The following is a 21,564-nucleotide window of genomic DNA, read 5'->3' on the forward strand; positions in this document are numbered from 1 at the left end:
ATCTCAATGCATTAGCAAAAGAGAGCAAAGGGTAATTGTTACAGTCTTTGTTCCCAGCCATTTCAAGTGGGCTCTACATTAAACCATGTGTAATACTCTCCCAGCTATTATATACAAGTGATTCAAACTAGTCTTTATCCTTTAGAAAGCAGAGTTGCTGCCAGAGCTAACAACAGCAAGGTGTAATTTGATATGAATTATTTCACACCCACAGTTCACTGAAACAAATTCAGTGGAAAGTACAGATTCAAAACACTGTTTTGTAGGTAGAAAAGGAGATATTTTAATGGTTTTATATAGATAGATTTATAGATAAAGGGAAATACCTTCTTAAGGTTCAAGTTCTAAACCATTTAAAACATCAAACTATGTTCATGAATGCTTTGCTCAATGTAAATGTCTAGTGTTTTAAATAATTACATTTCTGCCCATTTGTTGACATTAAACATACTGAAAATTTTTATTCCTGACACAAACCTGCTGGCATAAAAAGGTAACCAGTTGTAAATCTAATATTTTTATATATTTAGTTAATTAATAGCCATGCACTGAGATGGGAAGTGTGGGCCAACTACTACACTATTTTTCATGCTCATATCTGCCAATGCCAATACATAAACATTTATCAATTAATGACACTGAAACTAAACCAACCCATAAAGCTACAAATGCAGTAAAATGAATAAAAGGCAGACAAATTTTAACAGTAGCCCAATGTGGATAAACTATTTGTAGCTAAAGTAGCTAAGACCTCCCCAGTGGCACCATGCAATCAACTGTGAGTGTGAAGACTAGCAAATGCTCCCTCTGAGACATGTGATACCAGCCAAATGCACAGCAGGCTAGCAACATGCTGAGTGATGAGGCAGAGGGTAAAGCATCCAGCCTAACCAAACAGAGTGACATCAGTGGTGCTGAGATAGTCAGTTGGATGGCTGTGGCAGCACTGAGTATCAAATTTTGCCCATTACCCCACTGTCAAGCAAATCTGCCAATACTAATATGGCTATTGTATCACAGTGATTTCTTATTGATCATCGTAAGCATTAATTATAACAATAATTCTTGACTTCCTAGGGTTGAACCAAAAGCCATACTAAGCACTTTACCAAATAATTAGCAAGTTTCTATACCAGTAGCTTATTTCAAACTAATCTCAGTTTAAGCCATTTTCATATTTTAATACGGTCAGCCCTGATTACCTCTTCTTGTTTACAGAGTTTACACGTCTCATTTATTAATAATAAAATGAAAATAACATTAATTCATTCATTGTCTGTAACCGCTTATCCAGGTGGGTCCAGAATCTTCCTGAAATCACTGGCCACGCTTTGGAGGGGGTGCCAGTCTTTGCAGGCTGACACACACTCACAGAGTCACTCGCACAATCACATTTTGAGTAGCCAATCCACAGACCAATGTGAATACTGACCATAGCACCCAGAGGAAACCAGTGGCGGATGCTGGTCGTTCAAGGAGGGGAAGCTCAATTTCGGCCTACATCATAAAATGTGTCGGTTTATTTATACATAAATTCTACCCTCTGTTCCTTTTCAAGAAAATGATCTGTGACCCTGTCGTACCAACAAGGCGTCTTTTCCAGGGACTTGACTAGTGTCCTCTCAATGGCCAGCAGAGCTAGGCTGCTTTTAAACGGCCTTGGCCCATGTGAAGTGTGTCCGTCTGTGAGTGCTTTGTGACGGTGGAGGGGCTCAGCAGCACCCACTGGTCAGACACTGAGATACAAGTCAGAAAGAGTAATAGAAGTCAGTCTCCAAACACAAGCAGCTAAAAAAACCACCAGAAATAGAAGCTCAATTTGTCGCTAGTCATTTTTAACAAAGAAAATGCCACTAAGAGGTTTAAGAAAGTCTCCGGTTCAACTCAGAACAGAATGAAAATGTAACGCTCGCACGGATCTTTACACCAAAGGATCGCTGATTCGCTCATTTCGCTGTCAATCAACAAGGGATTCAGCCTCAGACAGATCATCCAATCATCATGCAGAAGCTGAGCGTCTGGGCCAGCCAAGGCCAGCCCACTGCCCCATAGACCCCCAGAGATGCTGAGCGTCCGACGGGCGGGACAAGGCCCAGCATTTATCCAATGACTCGTCTCGTTTCGCTGCACTTTGCTGCATCGCTATTGAACTCTGTGGACGCTCAGCGTCCTCACTGTTTAAATCACTGTGAAACTGCAGGAATGATTGAGAGGTAAACCGCGTCTTTAGTGATAAGAAGTTGATTCTGAACAAAAGTTGAGCGCGTTGTAGTGCACATTTATTCAATGACATGTACACACAACAGTATATATTTGATCACTTATTTTTTGACATTTTAGGGGAAACTGAGCTTCCCTTGCAGTCTTAGAGCAATCGCCTCTGGAGGAAACCCATTCAGATATGGGGAGAACACACCAAACTAGTAAATAATATACAACTCTAAACCAGAAAGCCATGAAAACTGTGATGATACAGGTTGTGTAGCTCAGGGTCCGATCCTCAAATTAGGTCACTGTGACGAGTTTGGCGTGTTCTCTCTGTGACTGCATGGGTTGCCTCCAGTTGTTCTGGTTTTCTTCCACAATTCAAAAACAAATGTTGGTAGGGGGATTGACTGTGTAAATTTTTCCACAGATGTGAGTGTGTGAATGACTAAGTGAGAGTGTGATGCCCTGTGATAGCCCTGCCCAGGGTGTGTTCTTGTCTTGCAGTGGTTCCAGGGAGGCACAGGACCCCCAGTGACCCAAATCAGGGTGGAAGAGTTACAAAAGATTACTAAATGGACCAATGAGTGTATTATTTATATCAATGTTAGTATGGAGTGTTAAAGCTCCATACTCAGTGGATCACTCCCACTGAGAAGCAAAGGGAAACAAACAACCTATCAATGCCCTTGATTTCAGAAAGGAGGGATGCTGAATGAGCATTTGCCCACAGAACTCACACGGTAGCGTAGCCATATACACTTTTTGGACAGAGAGGATATGGTGAAAGAGAAAATCATACTTGCATGTGCAATGGAGAGATGCGCTTGTTTAGTTTTGTGTATGAGCTTATTTGCTAACAAGAGGAGTGTGGCACTTGATGTGTGAAATGTTCTCAGGGAGTGAGTTCTTTAAAGATAAGTGCATTGATACGCTGCCACCAGTCCTTATGAGTATGAATCACTTAGTCAGCAAGATCTTTCGCTCCCCTCTCGTCCACCTCCCTTCCTTATTTCCCACCATATCATCTTGTGTAACAGTGCCAAGACCTCTTGGGAAGGACAAAACAGAGCCTCGTTTACAAGTGAACAAGTGAAAGGAGGCCTAGTTTTCATCCAGTGGCCGAAATAATCAGAACACTGCAGTAGATTGTTTGGAGAAGTAGTCCACTATAAATGGTTCTGGGCTTAGATGTCGAGTTCTTAGAAAAAAACTTTAATGAGCCTATAACATCTGCATTCCGCAAACTTTGAATATGGTTCTTGAAACAAGCACATTTCCTTTAGTACAAGTCTTTAAAGAACCTTCCAACCCTTAAAAAAAAAAAAGTTTTTCTGTGGCATCAAGAACCGCTTTTCCACTTGAATAGTGCTGGTACAGATGCAAAAGCAGTTCAGCAAAACTGATGCCAATCTGGCCCTATAATCTTACTAGTCTTGAACCAATGAAAAGGTGGGGCCCTGGCATTAACATATAATTTGTTTACTTGCTGTTACTTACTTTAAACTTAAAATACAATAACCACAGCAAACAACAGCACTCAGGTCATCAGTGGTCAGCAGAAGGTAGAAATGTTTTACTTGTAATATGGTCCTCACAAGAATTTTACTTTATCATCTCCCAAATGTCATGGTAACTTCTCATATGTCTCATCTGTGATAAACTGTGAGAATTTGGTTTTGCCATCAACACTTTGCCTTGCGCTTTGTTATGTAAGTCTTGGATGCAGCTGCTCGGCCAGGGAAACCCATTTCATAAAGCTCTCTCCGCACTGTCCTTGAGCTAATCTAAAGGATGCATGAAGTTCGGAGGTCTATTGTGATTGACTCTGCAGAATGTTGGCAACCTCTGCGCACTATGCGCCTCATGAGCCGCTGACCCCGCTCTGTAATTTTATGTGGCCTACCACATTGTGGCTAAGTTGCTGTTGTTCCCAATAGCTTCCAATTTGTTACTATATCACTGACAGTGAACTGTGGAATATTTAGTAACGATGAGATTTCACATCAAGGTGGCATTCCATCACAGAACCATGCTGAAATTCACTGAGCTCCAGAGAGTGACCCATTCTATCATAGATGTTTGTAGAAGCAGTCTGTATGCCTAGGTGCTAGGTTTTAAACACCTGTGGCCATGGAAATAATTGGAACAATTGAATTCAATTATTTGGATGGATGAGTGAATATTTATGGCAATATAGTGTATGTTAGCTTTGGTCTCACTGAACCAGAGCTTGTTAGCTGTTCTCACTGAACCACAGCTATGAATGTTAGCTATGGGATCACCCAAAAAGAGCTATGAATACTGACTATGATATCACTATGATATCAAAAGAGTAATGAATGTTAGCTATTGTCTCACTGAACCAAATCTATCAATGTTATCTATGGCATCACTACACCAGAGCCATGAATGTTATGTTATATGAATCAGTGTTAAGAATATTAACTATGAATATTAACTATGGAATCACTAAATACCAGAGGAATTAATTGTAGCTATGGTCTCACTGAACCAAAGCTATGAATGTTAGCTATGGAATCACTAAAACACAGCAATGAATCTTAGCTATGGTCAACCAGAGCTATGAATGTTAGCTATGATAATCACTGAACCAGAGCTATGAGTTAGCTATGATAATCACTGCATGTTGTTGATTTATTATTTCCTACCTATTAGTATATACTTAAACCAGTGCTTGGAGCTTGAGGTACATCTGTAGCACAATGAGTTTAGAGGTGCTTTCCCAGACTAAGCCTAATCTTATACTATATCCTCTTTTGATGGAAAATCAGAATCAAATGCGGTGTAGTCTTGGGCTAGTCTTAGCCCCTGTCAGGGTAATCACTTCTGAATGTGTTTGTGTCACCCTGACTGGCGCCCCCTCCAGGGTATTTTCCCGCCTTGCAACCAGTGATTCCATGTAGGCTCCAAACCCACTGTGACCCTGAACTGTATAAGTGGTTTCAGACAGATGACTGAATGAAATAATTAGCCTACAAAGCAGCCCAGTGTACACTGTTAAACAAGTTCAAATTCATTACACATGCTTTTCCTGCTAATTATAAAGTACAAAATAACATTTCTTGTCACCCTCTGGTCCTCTTACAGCATCATTTAATGTATTCAACAAATATTACCTAGTTTTTAATACAAGTCCTGACTCCATTGATTTGTACTTTGCTGTGCTAACATACCTGATTGAGGAACTAATTAGCAAACTCTTTGTGAGTTGAACTGGCCTTGTTAGAGTGAACACCTGCTTGCCTATTGTGCATGGCAACCTAGGCTCATCTGCAGCTGCTCTAGAATATTCCATTCTATTTCATATTGCTTGTGGTGCAGTGGGTGCATATTAGAGTAGCAGGAGTCACTCATTACAAGAGATATCTTTAAATCTTTGGATATATTGTGTATTTGAATAATATATACACATATAAAAGTAGTACCACAGCATCTGAAATATCAGCGTGCATTGTGCAACAATGCGGACATATCTTTCTTTTTTTCCAGGTCATTATCATTTGGTTTTATTGGGCCTACATGCTAATTTAAGCCCTTCCTGACTTTAACGCTGTAGCGCTGCCCTCTGCAGCTCTCAGTTTGACCTCAGACTGATTACAGCTGGTGTGGCGTCAAGGCAGCCTGGATCTGACACCAGTCAATAAACCATTCAGCACCCATCACTACTACCCCTCCCAACATCATCCACAAACTGTGTCCACTCAAACTAGAATGATATCACTGCAACAGTGAGTGCATTCTAAAACACTTTACCGTGCTAAGATCACCCTAGCTGGCACTGGACATCAAACATATTTGAATTAAACAGGCTGTGCCTTTTTTTTTTAGTTATTGTGCCATTAAGACTATATATATGGCTGGACTATAATGTGCCTCATGCAAGGGTACAAACTGTAACACTCCTTGTCAGTTCAATATGAACTGTTGAGGATAAATGACTGTAGGCTGTGCAGATGTAAGTATGTAGGTGGGTATCCATAATATTATAAAAAACAATGGGCTGTTTTTCCCCAATTTGTTTCCATCAACTGACCATTTAGGGTTGTCTCAGACAGAACAATATGTTTTTGAAACCTTCGCATTGATAACAACAACTTCAATAACAAATTAAAATAAAATATTGGCCCTTTTGAGACCATGAGCAAAGCTTAATTGAATTATACAATACATGCTATGTATTGTCATATGTTCAACTGTTGTTACCACTCTATTTTAATTAAAGCAAGCCAACTCTCAAAATTTACAAAATGAATATTATGTGTTAACACTGTGTGTTAAATTATTGATCCACATTTACAGGATGTTCATTATAAGAAATCTGTTCACAATTCAACTATTTTGATGTGATTAAATTCATGACATTGTTACTTACATGTATGTTATCATCAATTTTAATCAAGGATCATCTGCCCAACAATGCTTAAATTTCCATCTGATGGCAAAAGTAATAAAGGAGAAAAAAGCCAAGCTCTCCACTGGGATTCTCATATTACTACAACAGAAGCAGCTTGAATGCTGCGGCCTCATAGACCATCACATTTTATTATGGAAGCCTAAAGAGCTTTGAAAACGAAAGTAGTGGATGTGTTAATATCGATTGTCTTCATCAATACATAAACATCAGTTTAAGTAGCTTAAACAAAGGTAGGCCATGTTTCAAAGCCCGCAAGTTGTCTGGCATCAGGTTCCAGGCATATTTTAAGATCTCTGTATGGAAAACAGCTATTTCATCTAATACTATTTAAACAGAGACCTGCAAGAACATCCTCAATGTAAATGATAATGTACAGTAAAAAAGGATGAAAAACAACACAGAATCATAGTAGTACCGCCATATTATCATTAAGGTCATAATGTGAAGCAAACGCTACTATTGACCTATACTGCCTATTATCCACGGTGGAAGGCTTTTCTTGACCTTATACAGTTTGGCTTTTGCTGACATAAAGCCTAAAGATGTTAATATTGAATTCAAATACATCTTAATTTAAATTATAAGCCATTGACAAATGGGTATCATTGCTAGTTGTTGTATGCATACTGTCTAGGGATTTAGATGCCCCTCATCTATCACAGCCATTGATTTATGACAACACAAAGGAAGTGTTACCTCCTTATAACACAACCAGACAGTAGAACAAAAAGTGGACTGGAATGTTCTTTTTACCAAATTGACTTTTTTCACATCTAAGGCAAAACAACTACAGGCAGACATATTTCTCACAATAGGCACATATGATAGTGACAAACAAAAGCAATGCTCACAAATCATCAATAATTATCCGAAACATATGTTTGATACTACAATACAAACACACAAATCTCAAAAAAATTACAAGCTGGGCATACAAAGATATACTCTAGGTAAATATACATGTGAGCACACACAATCTGCCCAGTAGGTTTGTTAGGACACAGTTCACAGAACAAAATTTTTGCCTTGCCTTCAAGCTGTTCTAAAATGCCAATGAGAACACAAAATGTACATCCTTCCATGGCTGTGAGTGTGTTAAAGTGATAAACTGAAAATTAAACAGCAGTTGCTGACATTGTAAACATGCTACATCATGTTGTACAATGATACTGTAGTTCCCAGATTGAGCCTGATTGAGATTTTGTATAGGTTTCTTCTCTTGATAAATCTATTGGAGACAATCTATTTGGAATGCTACAGCTGCATCCACACTGTAAACGAGATGCCTAAATTGTCTAAGTAAACTGATTTAATTCAAGTCTGCGATTTCTGTTTTCATGATGACTCTTCAGCACACTAAACTAATACCATTTACAGAGGATGGTAGTAATCTTCAGCTTGGTACTGTAGTGAGAAATCAAACAAAAAAACTGCTGAAATTGAGATGCTAAACAAAAATAACACTGGATTTTAATTTATATGTTAGAATGGCTCTGTAAACTGATCAAAATACTGCAACAAAAACTGCACCAGAGGCCCCACAAACTCAAGGGTCCTCACACAAGGCCTCTTTATTGACACTGGAGTATTAGTGACACTTGAGTATCTGTTGTCCTAAAGAACATAAAAAAAAACACATGAAATGTTGCTTGTGCCCGTCTCTGTCTTTCACCACAGCCCTATGGACTTGAGGAAGTGGACGCGCTTGCTGCAGTATAATTCATAACAAAGGGGTGAAACCTTTTTTTTTTTTTTTTTTGGAGGGGGGTGAACAGGTAGCTCATAAACTATAACTGTAGCCTCTTTCCTCTTTTCCTGTTAGTTATAAACCATCATGGGGCATCTTTGTCATCTGTTTAAGACTTTAGAATACTACACAAAGCGGAGAAAGCCATCAATCTGACTGTTTTTCTCGCGTCAATTTGTGTTGCTGTTGATCTACTACACTGCAGTACAGCGTCGGAGTACGGAAGCCGAGAGGCCGCCTCTAATAACTTCAACACTGTCTGAATGAACGGGGAGGCATATTATTAGACGTTTGCTCCTTTTTTCTCTTTATCCTTCTCTCTACTTTCTCTCTCTTTTGGAAATTGTGTCTTTGTTTATTCGTGGGATTCTATTAGCCGTCCCACCAGTCTAGAGGCCAACCAACTCTTTGAAACGCTGAGCTTACACTGACAGACAACAACACAAACTGGAGGCTGAAAGCCTTGGTTAAATTGTGGCATAAATAAAACATTAGCCTACTTTAGATTCAGTTCTTTCTGAAAACAGCAGCTAAACAAGTCGCTCTTTGGATCTGCGTGGGCTGGATGTGTAAAGGCGAAATATCGGCGTATTTTGCATATTTATGTACATTTATTTCCCTGCAGATGACTGTTGGAAGATCATTCAAAGCCCGCAACAGTACAGACACTAGCTTTTCGTAGCTGTCACTGAGAAAAGTGGGGCTCTGGATTAACTTCACGCTCCACGTTGAACGAGACACGTTCCGTCAGCGCAGTCCCTCTCGGCCGAAGTCGACAGAGGAGCGTGTTTCATTCACGTGGAACCATTTGAAACAAGTCCGTATACAGCAGCACTATCCTCCAGTGCTGAAGAAGGATTTGCGCTTTGCGCTCCATGATGCCCACCCTGCGCCTGCCCACCACACAATACGACAACCTCTGTATATATTTATTTTCTTACTTATGTGGGTAGTATAGGTGATGTAGTAGGTAAGTGTGTGCTTTTAGCCCCTCGCCCTCATGACACGCGCCAGAATGAAGCAGCAAAGTGTTGCAGAAGTCCCACTGCAGTAACTCTCCCATCTCCCCCCCACTGAAAACACTGGAATAGCCCACAACTGTCTACACAGCAAAGGCCTGTCAAGAAAGAGCCGCAGTCTCAGCCCGGGTCACATTGCTGTGAAAGTTGTACGCGCTACACGACGAAAACCGGGCCTCTCTCTCTCTCTCTCTCTCTCTCTCTCTCTCTCTCTCTCTCTCAGAGTGAGAGCGTTTCGTGCTGCACCTAGGCTCCGTAATAACTTACTCACCCCCACCAGCACCACTTACCACCATCACCCATTAGTAGCACACATCAGACCACAACACTTGCTGCACACAATTCCAATTAACTGCATTACATTCAACAGCACACTGACTTGTACTCCGGTGTCTGTGCAGGAGATGAATGGGTTGCCTTACCACTCGGGTTCTTGTTTTTCTTAAGACTCTTGCCACAAAGACACTGCAGCATATGCGATCCTTTGCTGACAATGTTCCACAGAAACCACATCGATCTGGGCGAGGAGCGACCCAGCAGCCTAGAATAGAGCCTCATAGAGAAGAGCACCTCGCGGTTGCATAACAGCCCAGCTCTCCTGCTTCTCCTCCCTCTCCTCCTCTTTCTCCCGCTTCTACAACTCCTTTTTCTCCTTCTTCCCCTTCTCTTCTTTCAACTTCTCTTTCGCTTCTTCTTCCACTCCGCTCTCCTTCCTCTCTTTCACCCCCTTTTCCTTCTCCCTCTTCTTCTCCTCCTCCTCCTCTCACTCTCGGTCTCCCGTCGCTCCGTTACACTGCTCGGTTACAAAGCAGTGGCGGTGGGCTCAGTGGAAGCGGCGCCGGCGGCGGAGGTGCGAGGCGGACGGTTGGAGCGCGAGGGACCGCGGCATAGCAGAGGGGGCTCGCGCCCCTCCGCTCGCTCCGCGCTTTAAGGGCCGCGCGACGAGGGCGAGCAGCGCGAGCGCGAGCACGAGCACGAACACGCATCCCGCGCTGCTGCTGCTGCTGCTGCTGCGGCGGCGGCGGCGGTGACCCCAACTCAACACATCACCGAGTGCGCGCGCGTCACGTTACGTCTTAGCCCCCCTCGTCTTTTTTTTTTTTTTTCAAATATATCCCCACCTTTCTCTCTCTCTCTCTCTCTCTCTCTCTCTCTCTCTCTACCTACCTATCACCCACTCAGTCATTCAGGTACTGTATTCCATCTCTCTCTCTCTCTCTCTCTCTCTATCTCTCTCTCTCTCTTTTCTCTCTCTCTCTCTCTCTCAGATTTGCTGTTTTACTCCTCCTCCTTCTACCTTCTACACCTCATCACAAACAGAATCCTCACTTTGGATGAGCTACAGTTGGAAGAAACACCAGTATTTCTGAAATGACCTCTGCAGATTTGAATGGATGTCTGCAGTAGTGAATGAACATCCTGAATGTTGAATGAACAGCTCCAGTGTTGGATGAACATCAATAGGCCTCGTGTGTTGGGACATAACGCTCCATGCGGTACTTTGCAAATATGTCCCTACGTTGTCAAAATGTGCACTTCATATTGCTCCATGGATTTTCAGTTTAGACACAGCACAGAGTTTAAAATATATATATACATGCATTTAAAAAACATGGGTTAACTGAGACAGCTAACAACCGTATACAAGCGGATACATCATCATCATTATCAGTTTCATGGTTGTGGTATTGATATATCGCCATGCACCAAATCTGTCCCCATCCGATAAATACTTACCGTCTTCATCACTGAGGGATCGATCTACTGATGAACTCAAACACCTTTTTGTTCAGATGTGAATGCAAGATCAGAACCACCATCGGCTGGCTGCCAAACATTTGTCACACAAGCGTTATCCACTGGTTATTCAGGAACGGAGAAGCAACAATACACACGTGGGTCCAAACTTTAAACTGTACGTGATTCTTATTAGATACCATTTTAATTTCTCAGTTTTGGTCCAACTTAAGTCCCAAGAATAACTTAGTAACAAGGGTAATGTTCTGTGTTTGGCAAAATGCCAAATGTGAAAACATGTTTCATGCAACATTTCATGTGATGCTGCCTAATAAAGGACACAGTGCCTTTCCTAAGAGTCTGTCAATGTAGACCATTGGTTTAACTCATATCGCTTTATTTAGAGTCACCACAGAACATCCACGGTGGCCCAACAGGTAGTGTCACTGTCACGTAGCTCCAGGGATATGGGGTTGTGGGTTTGAGCCCTGCTTTGGGTGACTGTGAGAAGTTTGGTGTGTTCTCTGTGTCTGCATGGGTTTCCTCCAGGTGCTCTCTTCGTTGAAAGGTTGGACTTTAAAAGTCCAAAAAGTGCCTTTATCTTGTCCTGGGGGCTATTTATATATATATATATATATTTTTTTTTTTTTTTTTGACCCCAGAAAAGCGGTGTCTTGAACCCTGCCCTGTGTGTCATTCAGATAAGTAACAGCATGCACAGATCAGATTGTCTGAGTAGCGTCACATGGTCACATGAATGCATTGGTCTGTGAGTCTCCTGGACTGCTAAACCTGTACCGTAATGGCTAGAAAAGCTGCACCAATTAAGAAAAACACTCAGTTCAAAATTAAATGATTCTCAGTCATAGGTCCAGGCCCAGACAGGACAGCATCTGGGTATGGACCCGGTCCCTGATCCACCTTTTATTGACCCCTGCCTTAGAGGCAACCAAATATTCTGTATGACACATTTTTCGTCCTGTGTAGATGTCCTTACCCTTATATTGTATCTCTGAAGAGTCTATTACCTCAGTGCAGTATCAGACAAGTGGAATAAAACAAGTTGGGAGGTCTGCAGACCGACAAACACTTTAAACTTGAGTGGCATGTTGGTCATTTGTTCAGAACCTGAAGTAATGATCAAGAAGAGAAGCCAGAGGTGCAAAACCACACTCTGGGTACAGAAATACCGTCAGTCTACCAAGAGCCCCAGATATATGGATCTTGGAAGCAGCTAACTTCAAAAATAGTGAACCTATAATCTGACCTCCCAGAAACCACTAGCAAACAGAGCACATCGGTACTAGAGTTAGCAACTGTAAATGCCTTATTGGCTGAGCTTGCAACCTTGCAAGAAAAGTGCACTGACCTCAGATTTGGGAGTTGTCCATAGAATACTAACTAGTAGCATTTGTGAAACTGTTAAATAATAATTGCCATGTTTTAAGGCAACATAGACCATTCTGGAGAACTACTGTTCTCACAGGAATACAAACTCCCCCTCCAATTTGTGTTCATTCAGGACCATCTTTTAAGGTTTGATGGTATGTTTGAGTAAGAAACTAACTGTAGCTTGTTCATGGTTGAAGCTGAACATGTTTGTAAGTTTATATTCACTGTCTGAATTTCCAGAGGAACTTTGGCATTTTCAGTATGTATTTATTATCATGGAGTCCATTTCTTCTCAAGTAAAGTAACTGTAACAGCAAAAATAAGTAAGGGTTACCCACCTACGTAGCAGGAATAGAGCAACATCCTCATCTCTTTTCAGTGATCAGAGGTCTCTCCACCATCCACATGCCTCCAGATGCAAAAGCCATTTCAGACCAAGATATTTAATTTGTTTCCCATTTACAGAGTGGTTGTCCAGAGTTCTATAAAAACACCAGAGCTTTGTTCTGTGAGCAAACAGACTGAAGAGCTCACAAATGGTAAGGAAAAATTCTAGGAATTAAAAAAAATATATATAAAAATTATATTAAGTTAAAATTGTGACCACCTTTAAGAAACCTTTAGGAGATTTAGATCCCGGAAGAAACCCACACAGACACATGGAAAACACACCAAACGTCTCACAGTCAGTCACCTGGAGCAGGGCATGAACCCACAATCCCAGCACCACTGATACCACTGATAAACAAATGATTCCAGTTGGAAGCTATTAATATTAGTTTCAATGTTTTTTTTATAAAAGTCATTTGAATATTAAAATAGGACAGTCTGGGGGAGAAAAATAACTTGTAGATTATAGCCACTGTGGTTGGAAAAGAGCAGTAGGTTACTAAGAGTGGGCAGAACTAAATTAGAGTGTTGACCAAACATCTAGTGTTGAATTAACACTGAGGGGACATCTATAGTATTGAATGAACAGGACCGAATGAGCAGCCAGATTGCTGAATGAACACATAGAGGGATGTGTAGCGTGCACAGTGCTGAATCGGTTTCTGTATAGATTTGTACGAGTTAATCTAACTTGGCTGATTTGTGGTTTGCAGATTTTTATTTATTTTTTTGTTTATAGATTGCTCTCTGCAGAAATGCTCCTCTGAGAGTACAAGCCCCACTCCACTGACTCATGGGAGTGATTTGGATCCCATGACATCAGCGACAATTTGACCATTTGCTGGAGAACTGCAGAGTGTAATAGCCTTGCCCTTTCTCCAACGGCTACCACCGCTGGCTGGACAAAGAGCCTGACCCTAAGCTTCAGTGGGTGGTGCAGCAACATGGCAGTGCTTCTATCCTGCCCCTCCACAGGGGTGCCTGGAGAAACTGACCATCTTTCCCTCAACAACAACAAAGAAAAAAACATACTATGGACCACCACAAGATCATAAACAAAAGCATTAGTCAGGAACTAATGTAAAATACTTCATTCTTATCACAAACACAACTCTAGAGAACCCAAAATTATTCATTAATTTATTAAAATGATCTTGCTCCATCACTCCTGAGAATGTAGTTCTGGCAGATTTTACACCTCTCATGATGTCATGTGCAGTTGCTTCCGAGCAATACATTCGTGGACATTTTTATAGACATTATTTTATACACAGAAATGTGATGTCACTTAGCCTCTGTACTGTACATCCATACCACATTGTTAAACTATTAATTATTTAAACTGACCTATTACATATATATTCTGGGAAAAAAAATAAGATTAAAGGCCCTTATCTGGGAAGACCACATTTCTCTGAAATAATAGTTTGACACACTATATGAAGTATAAATACTGTTAGTACTGCCTCCTCTATTGCCCTACCTGTGTCATTCCCTAACCCTGAGAGTGCTCTGTTGCGGTTGCCGATTGTTTAGATGTGCTCCTTGCTCTCCACTCTGTGTATTTGTCTCCCTGCATCTTTTTATCCTGACTTTTGATTGGCTGCGTCATGGTGAATTTGTGAGTACCTGTGTATTTTGTTATCAATTCTTATGGCACTTTTCCACAGTAGAGTTTCTACACTACACTACTGGACTCTACTCTGCATTTTTCTGGCTAATTTGGTCCTGGTACTTGGAACAGGGTATTTTTTAGTACCTACTAGCTTGTGGTTCCAAGCAAGTTGATTAGGGACTAAAACATGTAAAGCATGTAAAAAACATGTACACCTTGCAGAACGTAGCTTGGCCAGAGAGAGTCTAACCATTCGTAAATTCGTTTTATCAGATTCATTACGGCTGCTTGTAACATTATTACATTTTGAAGAGGTTTAAACAGCCCTTGGTTTGGTGGCTGAAGAAAGAATTCAGTGAGATCTTGACAGTGCAGAAAGAATGAGAAAACTACACCAATCTATCTGAACTGATGCATGGCTAAGCTGCAAGATCCAGAACAAGGGTGTGGTGCAATACCCATTAAACACAGGACGGGGGCAAAGGGTCCCCCTGGTGTCATGGACCTTGGCAGTGAAAACTGGCACTTGGCATGTAATGTAACTGAAAAGGAAGGAGCTGGAGCTGGTGGAGGAGCTTGAAAAATACCAGCTAGATATAGTTGGTCTCACCCTGTTGCCACAGCGACTCTGAAATGGATCCTGGGGTAAAAAATACACCTTTTTGATGCCTTTTTGCTCCCAATTTTTAAAGCAGCGCTATTTAAGGTGAAAATGAATATTTGAAAGATAGGGTGGCACCGTGGCACAGCAGGTAATGTTGCAGTCTCACAGCTCCAGAGGCCTGGAGGTTGTGGGTTCGTTTCCCGCTCCGGCTGACTGTCTGTGTTCTCCCCATGTCTGTGTGGGTTTCCTCCCACAGTCCAAAAACACACATGGGTAGGTGGATTGGCGACTCAAAAGTGTCCGTAGGTGTGAGTGTGTGTGTCTATGTTGCCCTGTGAAGGACTGGCGCTCCCTCCAGGGTGTATTCCCGCCTTGCGCCCGATGATTCCAGGTAGGCTCTGGACCCACCGCGACCCTGAATTGGATAAGCGGTTACAGATAATGAATGAATGAAAGGAGACAGCTTCCTTTCAAATGTTTTGTTCCACCTTAAACAGTGCTGCTGTAACATATGTGTGCCTGGAGGTGCCAGAATGTAACTATTGCAATGTTTAAGGTGGAAGGGTAAAGTAGAGAAAAAACCTGAGCCTCGTTATTAAACTCTTTGGTTCCATGTTGTAAGATAAAGTGCGCCGAGCGTGCTGTAGGCCCCGCCCTGGCGGGATGATTGACAGGTGGGCAATTACATTAAAATTTCAAACATGCATTTATGAGTCGAACGTTTGAATTTAAACTTTTCAAGGACTTTTCAGGATTATATATATATTACACTGTCATTTTCTCATACTGAGGAGATTATTCCCAGTAAACAAGGAACGTCCTTGGACGTTCAAAATTGGTCTAAAAGTAGTCTGTCTGTCAAGGACATATTTTAAACGTCAGTGGACGTCCAAAATCCACCTTAATAAGTTAGTTAAGTGGTGACCAATCGATAACGTCAGTGGACGTCCAAAATGCGTTTTATACAAGTAATTTATTTCGGGACCAATTAATAACGTCAATGGACGTCGAAAAATACGTCTAATAGACGTCTTTTCAATGTCTATGTTTGGACGTCTTTTCAACTTTCATTTTCAACCTTAAGAGAACGTTGATTAGACGGCAGTCATTGCGTTATTTCCACGTAGAATCAACGGCTTAATGTTTACTGGGTTAGATTAACTTAATTAGAAAAAAAACACAGCTTTAGGTTACCAGGATCTTTAAGCAAACAGGTAATGTCCCTCAGTGACATACACGCCTGATAAAGTCATAAGGAACTACAGTGTATTCGGATAAATCTTGTTTTACTTGTAGAAGCCAGCAAATGCAGTCCGTCACCTGTTTTGTAGGAAAAGTCTGTTTAGTAGTGCCCCCTCTGGTGGTTGTCTAGGCGTGTAATCCACAGAGATGGACAGTCTTTAGTTAGGCACTAAACTACTATTTTCAAATAGAAATACTATTATTCCAGTGAAACACATTAGTGAGTAAAGTCAAACACTTTTTTTTAACTCAGCTTTAGTCACATATCTTTAGTAATGAATGATCACATTAAATACGTCACTCGAACAAAGACAAGGAAAGAAGCCAAAGGAAAATAATTTTAATAACAACCATGAATTAACAACCATGCAAGGCCTGGTAGATGACCACAACTGACCCATCCTATAAACAGTATTTAAGTTTACATTGTTGAGAGACTTGAGCCTGTGAGCATAAAAGAATGTGTAGCAGTCAAGAAGCCTTTACTGGGGAAAAAAAATAAAATAAAAAAAGAACATTTGCATCAGAATAATGAACTGGGTTAATGGGTTGCGATGTGGATAAAGTTTGTCCATTTTATCAGCTCTACTCGCCACATAGATCACTTTGTAGTTCTACAATTAGAGATTTTAGCCCATCTGTTGCTCTGCATACTTTGTTAGACCCATTTCATCCTGCTCACCAATGGTCAGGAACCCCACAGGACCAACATATAGCACCCAAATCGTACCTGAATAATCAGGTGTGGTAGTCCGGTAGAGGCCCTGACCACTGAAGAATAGAGAGAATAGGGGCAAACAAAGTGTGCAGAGCAACAGATGGACTGTAGAACTGCAAGTGCATATCATTACTGTCCAATTAAAAACATGTTTCTCCATTTATGTCGATTTTTTGATTACTACCTCATTTGAACACAGCAGCTGTCCTCCACATTGTGTGAAAAAGTCATGATGAATGGACCAACAAAATATATATATTGACTTACATTGAAGGTTAAGGTTTTTTCAGTCTCCTGTAAAGTTACTATTTTGGGAGATACATGTTTTTCAATTGGACAGTGAAAATATATATGGTCAGTGGAGCTGAGAGAATGAAAAATAAATGTGAAATTTTAGTGGTTTTTTTTCTCCTTCACAGGGCAACACACACACACACACATTCACTCATGACTACAGACACTTTTGAGTCGCCAATCCACCTACCAACGTGTGTTTTTGGAACGTGAGAGGAAACCGGAGCACCCGGAGGAAACCCACACAGACACTGGGAGAAGACAACAGACACAGACAGTCACCCAGAGCAGGACTGGAACCCACAACCTGGCGCCTGGACAAAACCACTGCATCATTTAAGGTGACACAAAACTGCAAGCTGGAGAATCAACAGCTATAATTGCTCTTGTTCATTCTTTCTTCTTTTTTTCCACCTTAAAGACTGCAGCCGTAACAGAATCAGACTAATACTGACTTGGATGCTGGAGGGCTGATCATAAAGTTAATTATGTTATTTGAATATATATAGTGTGTTGATACCTCATTATTTTCTGTATATGGCTGGTTGTTTATCCTTAAGCCAAAAGAGTAGGGAGAGTACTAGTGGAGTGTCAGGTGCAGGTTCAGATTGTTTAATGTGGAACCGACTACATTTGGGAGACCGCTAACTTCATGAAAGCAAAGTAACTTGAGTTACAAATGAGATTCAAATAGTGAATAAAAACGTACAGATAGGTTAAACTTCAATCACGTACAAGCAACAGTAGTTTTTCACCTCAAACATTCCTTTCCACATTAAAAGTCACAGAGCTTCTGAATGTAAACAAACCACAGGGAACTGCAGTCTTTTGGGTTTTCACTGGCTGTAAGCCGTAATCATCAACATTAAAAGAAATAAACACTTGAAATAGATCGCTCTGTTTGTAATGCATTTACATAATACACGACTTTCATGTTTTTAATTGAATTAAGGAAATAAATTACCTTTTGATAAATTATAATTTATTGAGGTCCACCTGAGCCTTCAGTCTGCATTTGAAATGAGAGGGTCTGCTGTCTGGAAGCACAAAGGGCTCAGGGAGATAGACACATGACCATTGCTATAAGGTAGGGAGGGGCTGGTCAATTCTTGGCTTTGCTGGCAAGCAAGCATAAAAGATTTAAATCTGATGTGGGACACTGCAGGAAGCGCAACAACAGAGGGACATTAGTGAACTTTGGACGATTCAAGAGAAGACAATAGTAAAGTCTTGAAATGACAAGGGACTGGACAAGCACCTAAGTTTCTGTGTTTTATGTGTTTGGGCATTTGAATTGCACAGTGTGTACATTTTACACATAATAAGGTCCCTGACACACAAACATAGGGCCCAAAATTGTCATTTTGAATGATGCCATAAAAGAAACACATAGGTTCCCTATAGACTCTTGTATTTTTTTTAATTAGTTAATATAATTTCTATTCATTTTCTATGACATCTGTGGTCCATTTATGTAGAAGTGTGCTAAATCCTAATGTTTGCAGGCTGCAGAACACAAATGGATGTCACCCATGGCAACCACAGTCAGAAACTGGCCACATATGGTCATGAGTTCACTTCCCATATTTTACAGGTGTCATCCATCAGCACACAATCCACGCCGCAAAGATCTCATTACCTTCTCCCTTGTGTTCTCCTCTGCAATTTACTTACAATGGCAGTCTGACACCGTTATTACCCTTCTGTGGAAAGAACACAATGGCCAAACCTGGAGAAGGCTGGGAAGCATCAAATTATAGTGAGTTATAGATACAGATGAGTGAATTATAATTACAGTGCATTACATCCAGCCTATTTTTAGATAGTATATATATAGCGCAAGACCTTTCTTAGGGAGTAACACTTTCAAGAAAACTGTTGAGCAATCATTGCAAATGGCATACTATATATATGTCTAAAAGTTTCTAAACACCAGGTCTTCCAACAGGTTTTCTGAAAGTATTGGTATAAATAGGTAGTTTGTAGCCCATTGGTGGAGTAACAGCTTCTACTCCTCTGCGTAGGCTTTATTTAAAAGATGTTGGAAGGATTAGTGAGGTCAGTAACTGATGTCTGGTTATTATGTTTAGATCCACAATGAAGGAACACACCCTAGAAAGGGCCACCAGTCAGAACACACCAAGCTCCTCATAGACAGTCCCCCAACCTCAATCCACTCCGCCTGTCCACCTCTCTTCTGTATGTGCGCTCATGCGGAGGGGTCACCATACTGAGAGCTGTCCCAAACTGATGAGTGCGGAGGGGAGTGGGGTCTAAAACCCTTTAACAGCGCGGGAGTACCACGCTCAGCAACCACACTACACGGAAGTGCAGCTCAGAAAGCAGAACTGAGGAAACAACTCACAAATATAGGTTCTGAAAACATTTTAAGTAATATATTATATTTGGTCATTATAATAAGATGTTAAGGCAAATTCTAGGCACAGTCATCTTCAGTGTCGTTAAACACAGTACATTGTATGTACTCATTTTGCTGTGATACATTCTGCCGCTGTTATTCTTGTTAGGAAGTGATGGAATGATGATGCAGTGCGATAAATTAATCTGGCAAGAAAAGCATCTCTGTGTAGCCATGGCAACAGCTTCTGTGTTCCACCTGAAAGTAAAGTGCACTTCCAAAAATTCCAAAAAGATGTGTGTGTGTGGGGGGGGGGGGTGGCTTTTCTCCGTCGCTGCCTGGAGGCTTGGCCTGCTGACTAGGGGGCCCGTCTTCTGGATTGTGAACAAGGAAATTTGCTGTCGTCGCTGGTGGTTTGTCTGTTGCTGGTGATGACTGGGGCTGGCTGATGTGTGGCAGTTTGCTGGCACCGGCGCTGGACCCGCTGGACGGGAAGCGCGTCCTTGTGCCGCTGCTCGGCAGTAGGAATTTTGCCTGACGTTGCCCTGGTTACTGTTGGTGACGGCTGGGGTGAACGCGTCCTCATGCCGCACTGACTGTTCATTCTTCTGCTGTGTCGATGCAGTGGCTCATTGCAAGCTGCTGGCCACTGAAAACTACAATGACTGCTAGCTCTGGGACCAGGTTTAACCCTCTGGCCCTGTACTGTTCATTTATTATTATTATTATTATTATTATTATTATTAATTAAGACTATGTTTGGCGCAGCAGGTAGTGTCGCAGTAACACAGCTCCGGGGACCTGGAGGTTGTGTGTTTGAGTCCCATTCCAGGGCTTTTTTTTCTGAAGTTTTTTTTTCCTTGTGTCCGCATGGGTTTCTTACCAAAAACACATGTTGGTAGGTGGATTGGCTGCTCAAAAGTGTGTGTGCGTGTGTCGCCTTGTGAAGGACTGGTGCCCCCTCCACGGTCTGTTCCTTCCTTGTGCCCAATGGTTCCAGGTAGGCTCTGGACCCTGAACTGGATAAGCGCTTACAGATAATGAATGAATGAAAGATAGTTTGACGTAAGACAGTTATGCTGACCACCAGACACAAAACGGCCAAGATGATGAGAGCTTGCCACACTCCAGCAAACCCTCACTATTTTCTTCCAACACTGGAAATTTGCCAGCCACAGTGAAAATCTCACGGAGCAATGCCAGCATTAATGCTAATTTTAATAATTGTGGGTTTGATTCCCGCTCTGGGTGACTGTCTGGGAGGAGTTGGTGTGTTCTCCCTGTGTAAACGTGGGTTTTCTCCGGGTGCTCCGGTTTCCTCCCACAGTCCAAAAACACACGTTGGTAGGTGGATTGGCGACTCAAACTTGTCCGTAGGTGTGAGTGAATGTGTCTGTGTTGCCCTGTGAAGGACTGGCGCCCCCTCCAGGGTGTATTTCTGCCTTGCGCCCAATGATTCCAGATAGGCTCTAGACCCACCAACCCTATAATGAATATTCACATAATGAATGAATGAAAGATGGCTGCCTCTTTGTGGAAAACCCACTCTATGTAGCTCTACGATCAATTGTCTGCATGTGAGTCACACTGTGTAGAGAAAATGTACAAATAATAAATAATCATGATGTATCTATTGTTTAGGGGTTAAAACAAACTATTCCTCCTATTTGTAATGATACACTGTGTAGTCCACTGTGATTGGAATGTACCCCCGGTTGGAGCCCCAGGGCGTTAGGCGGTTTTAGACCAATGATTATCGGTCTTCCCCTGGGGGAGGGTCTCTTAAACTGCCGTAGCACCCGTT

General features: G+C 41.5%; 1 protein-coding gene across 2 annotated transcripts in view; it reads right to left on the bottom strand.

Moving 5' to 3' along the window:
• LOC136686734 (fibroblast growth factor 14-like) overlaps positions 1–10,455 on the bottom strand; it is a 116,879-nt gene extending 106,424 nt beyond the window's left edge. For both annotated transcript variants that reach the window (XM_066660684.1, XM_066660683.1), the window contains exon 1: positions 9,832–10,455. In XM_066660684.1, coding sequence (XP_066516781.1) covers positions 9,832–9,967 — 136 coding nt within the window. In that variant the 5' untranslated portion in view covers positions 9,968–10,455. The remainder of the gene's footprint in view (positions 1–9,831) is intronic.
• Between the last annotated feature and the right edge of the window lie 11,109 nt (positions 10,456–21,564).

This window comes from Hoplias malabaricus, chromosome 2 (genome assembly GCF_029633855.1).
Source record: "Hoplias malabaricus isolate fHopMal1 chromosome 2, fHopMal1.hap1, whole genome shotgun sequence".
Lineage (NCBI taxonomy): Eukaryota > Metazoa > Chordata > Actinopteri > Characiformes > Erythrinidae > Hoplias > Hoplias malabaricus.